This window comes from Colius striatus, chromosome 26 (genome assembly GCF_028858725.1).
Source record: "Colius striatus isolate bColStr4 chromosome 26, bColStr4.1.hap1, whole genome shotgun sequence".
In the NCBI taxonomy this organism is placed as follows: domain Eukaryota; kingdom Metazoa; phylum Chordata; class Aves; order Coliiformes; family Coliidae; genus Colius; species Colius striatus.
In genome coordinates, this window is record NC_084784.1 from 552,313 (window position 1) to 556,538 (window position 4,226).

Sequence of the window (4,226 nt, forward strand, 5' to 3'; positions counted from 1 at the left end):
AGGGACTGAGCAATGGACTGAGGCACAACGTGCTGTGCAAACAGGCAGCTTTATTGACTACACTAAGTCTCCTTCAGCCTTTGTGTGTGCTGAGAGGAGCGTGGGGAGGACAGAGCAGGTGTGGGACACAGGGGCTGCCCTTGGAGCAGCGGGCAGTGCCCCAGGGGGAAATGGTGGTGGCACAGCGCAGCCTGCGCTGGGTCCTGGCCACGCTGCTGCTCAAGCCCCTCTTCCCATCAGGAACCGCAGGAGCCCCCGCAGCAAACTGAGGAACTTCAACGCCTTCCGGCATGCAAAGGCACAGGACGTGGAGCTGCCTGGTTGTGTTGCACCTGGCCTTGGTGTCTGAGAGGGGGCTGAGGTGGACACAGGCTGTGACAGTGGAGGAGCTGCTGCCTCTTCTTGGTGCCACCCCATGTGCTCCAGGATCCAGTTATAAAAGTGCCGAGTGCTGGTGTAGATGCCAGGCTGTTTTTCTCTTGCACAGCCTTTCCCCCAGCTGGTCAGTCCAACGACCCAGTAGTAGTCAGCGTGGCTGTCTTGGCAGGCGAGGGGACCACCACTGTCACCCTACAGCAGAGCAGAGAGGAGGAAGGGAGTGTTGGGTGGCTGCTGTCAGCACAGGGATCCTGGATGTGTGGAAGACAGAGGTTCTAGCACTGGGCTCTGGACCTAAGGGCTGCCACTTACACGGGATGGGTGTGTGGGACAAGGCAAGGGGCCCTGGGCAAGGAGATGATGATGGGGAAGGGGAGGGAAGCCCCAGCAGTGTTGGGACAGGGCTGTGGGTGCTGCAGGGGGTGACTCGTAGCTGCTCCTACCTGGCAGGTGTCGATACCACCCTGTGGGTACCCGGCACACAGGTTGTAGCTGTGCACAGCCCCTGTGTACCACTGGCTGCTGTTACAGAGCTTGGTATCGATGAGGTGAACCTTGGCCTCCTGCAGCACATCGGATATTTCTGGTTCTGTGGCTGTGAGCACAGCAAGGAATTAGCCCCCAGCAGCTCTGGGCCACTTGCCCTCCCCTGTCTGGCAAAGCCCTTCCCTGGGCCTCGGCTTTGCACCTACCCATAGACACACCAGACACGTCTTTCCCTTCAGTCTGGCTTTGGACAGTGGCTCAGACCCCCGTCTGCAGCCTGATGTCCCCACAGCCTGACTGTGGCTCTCGCCTTGGCTCTCCTCACGCCCAACCCGTCTCCCCAGCGTGCCAGGCCTCGGGACACAAATGCTTTTACAAGGGGAACTCACATCGTGCAACTGTGGATCCCCAACCAGCCACCTGGCAGTTTTTCAGCTCCGACAGCTTCACGTCATCGGGTTGAGGCAAACAGGCCAGCTGGACGTGCTCATTGCACTGGATGGGCTGGTCCAGTTCCAGCACAGCAATGTCATTCTCAGCTGTGGCCTGCCAGTAGGCCTCGTGACGCAGCAGCCGCTTGATGCGTCGCACTTGGGCCTCGGGGCCCAGCTGAGACAACTTTGTGGTCCCGATCACCACGCGCCACTTGGCGATTTTCCTGGAGGGCAGATGGAGAGCAGAGGGCTCAGAGGGAGCACTTGTCTGCCTCCTGCTCACCAAGGGCTCCAGGAATGGCCAGCCCCAGGCCGCTGGCGAGCAGCAGCACCAGCCCAGCGTGTGCCGAGCACGGCTCTGTGCTGGGCTGGGCAGTGCCCCGGCGCTGGCTGCTGCGTGGGAACGGGACGGGAGCGGCAGCAGTGGTGTAGGGATGCCCCTTCCCTGCTCCTCCTCACCTGAACTTGTCAAAGCAGTGGGCTGCCGTGAGCACCCACTGTGGGTTGATGAGGGACCCTCCACAGAAATGCTTGGTGCGTTTTCCCCAGGGGCGCTGGAGGCTGACGATCCAGGGCCAGGTCCCCGGAGCCGCATTTGTGCCACCCACGACGCGCAACAGCCCAGAGGAAGAAGCCTTGAGCTGGCGCCCGCAGCTCGCCCTGGAAGCAGAAAGTCACGAGTGTCCTGCTCCAGGGCTCGCTGCTGCTCGGGCTGCAGGGCAGCCGTCTGCCCTCCACACCGGGTGCTGCGTGGACAGCGGGGCAGGGAGCCCTTAGCCCTGGCTCCTGCCTTAGCCCCGTAGCCTGGCTCCCTCACCGTGGGCTTTGGGGAGCTGTGGCTTGGCCACGGGGCACCAGTGGACGCTGTAAGGGCTGCCCAAGCTCCCTCCTAGAGCCACTTACCCACAGCCTTCCCATGAGCCGCTTGCAGGCCTGCAGTACAGAGCCAGCAGGGTGAGGATGAGCAGGAGCTTCATCATGTCTAGTAGCACGTGGCCAGAAAGTGCTGGTGACCACCAACAGCGGGGCCGATGCTGTGCCTGCAGTGCTCACGCTGCCCACAGCACCTCGGCCCCGGGGCTGATGTCACAGAGCCGCTGGTTACGGATGCTGGGCGTGGGGGATTCCGTGTGGGGCACCAAGGGGGAGTCCAGCTAAAGGGGGGGTGTGGCATGATTACTGAAGTGCCCTGGAAATGAAAACTTACATTGAAACTGGTATTAAAGCACACATTAAACATCAGCATTGCTCACCAGTTAAGGAAAGGGATAAAATGAAGAAGGCTCACAGGGTGGATACAGCTGCTGCTGGTCAGTGAGGAATCCACAACACAGTAATTCCCTGCAAATACTCCATGGAGTGTGGAGCAGAGGGGAGGCTCTGTGGTCAGACTCTGCGACGATACATGGGAAGGAGATGCTCCTCTAGAGCTGATAAGCAGCATTTTAGTACCCTGAGCCAAAGGTCTGTCAAACCTGCCCTTTGGGTGCACTTTGCTCATGATAATGTCATTATAATACCAAAATACACCTCTGTCCTGAAGGCCACCGGCCTCTGAGGTGCCACCACTCCTTGAGCCTGTGCCCTGAATTCTTTGTAACTCACAGCTTTAAATGCAAGGCAAGAGAATTTTACACCAATCCTAATAAGCTTTGGAGGTTATTGTGTGTTTATGTGACTAAAGTCACTCAAACTCCACCTTGAAGGTGAAGAAAAAGCATCCTGGGATGCACCAAGGAGAGTGTGGGCAGCAGGTCAAGGTTCTTCTCCCTCTCTACTCTTCCCTGGTGAGGCCTCATCTGGAGTCCTGTGTCCAGTTCTGGGCTCCTCAGCTTAAGAGGGACAGAGAACAGCTGGAGAGAGGCCAGTGCAGGGCCACCAAGATGATCAGGGGAATGGAACATCTTTCATATGAGGAAAGGCTGTGGGACCTGGGGCTGTTTAGTCTGGAGAAGAGGAGACTGAGGGGAGACCTTATTAACATTTATAAATATCTAAAGGGTGGGTGTCAGAAGGCTGGGACATCCCTCTTTTCTATAGTAGATAGTAACAGGACAAGGGGTGATGGGATGAAGCTGGAACACAAAAAGTTCCATTGAGACATACGAGAAAACTATATTACAGTGAGGTGAGGGAGCCCTGGCTCAGGCTGCCCAGGGACCGTGTGGATGCCCCGTGCTGGGAGGTCATCAAGACCCGCCTGGACACGTTCCTGTGTGACCTGATCTAGGTGGGAGCTGCTTCTGCAGGGGGGTTGGACTGGATGAGCTCTAAAGGTCCCTTCCAAACCCCACCATGCTGTGATTCCATGATTCTCTGTGCAGAGCACTGGGCAATGGGGCATGGGAGCAGTGGGATAAAAATGTAGCAGAAGCCACTTGGGTGGTTAACAGCAGAAGTTCAACTGACCGTCCTGGTCCTGCCGTGCGGCGCCGTGCGGCGGAGGGGGCAGGGCCTCGGCTTCCCAGCGTGCCCCGCGGGAGCCCGCGCTCGTGCCCTGCTGGCGCTGTCGCTCGCGCTCGCGGGGGTCGTTCGGTCACCCCAAAACTTCGTGTCCTGCTCCAACCCCCCCCGGGAAGAGGGGAGCGAGTCCAGCCCCAGAGAGGGGTGACAGCAGCTCGAAGGGCTCCCGGAGCCCTCCCGGGTCAGGAATTGCTGCGGCAGGGCCGGGTCCCTCTCTCCTGCTGCTGACTTGGGCCTTGCTGCTGGAGCCATCTCTGCGCAGGGGACGGTGGCTGCAGCTCAGGAGGGAGCCACGGGGCTGTGGGGCGGCTGCCTCTGGCCTGGCTTCCTTCTGGGGCGGGACGTTGCCACTTTGGCTCCGTGTCTCTGCCGCTTCTCCCTCACGGGTGGTGTGAGCACCTCTGGGAGGAGCAAACGCAGAGCTGTGGTGCAGAGTTGGGAGCCCCACGGGTTGTCATCTGAATC

At 59.4% G+C, this 4,226-nt stretch overlaps 1 protein-coding gene across 1 annotated transcript; it reads right to left on the reverse strand.

Annotated features, from left to right (window-relative positions):
• Nucleotides 1–219: 219 nt before the first annotated feature.
• Nucleotides 220–4,013, reverse strand: LOC133627871 (acrosin-like). Its single transcript, XM_062015295.1, has 6 exons — nt 3,708–4,013; nt 2,352–2,452; nt 1,758–1,958; nt 1,254–1,522; nt 822–973; nt 220–570 (listed from the first exon to the last, which is right to left on the reverse strand). Exons 1-6 carry the CDS (start codon nt 4,011–4,013, stop codon nt 220–222), a joined length of 1,380 nt encoding a protein of 459 aa, XP_061871279.1.
• Between the last annotated feature and the right edge of the window lie 213 nt (nt 4,014–4,226).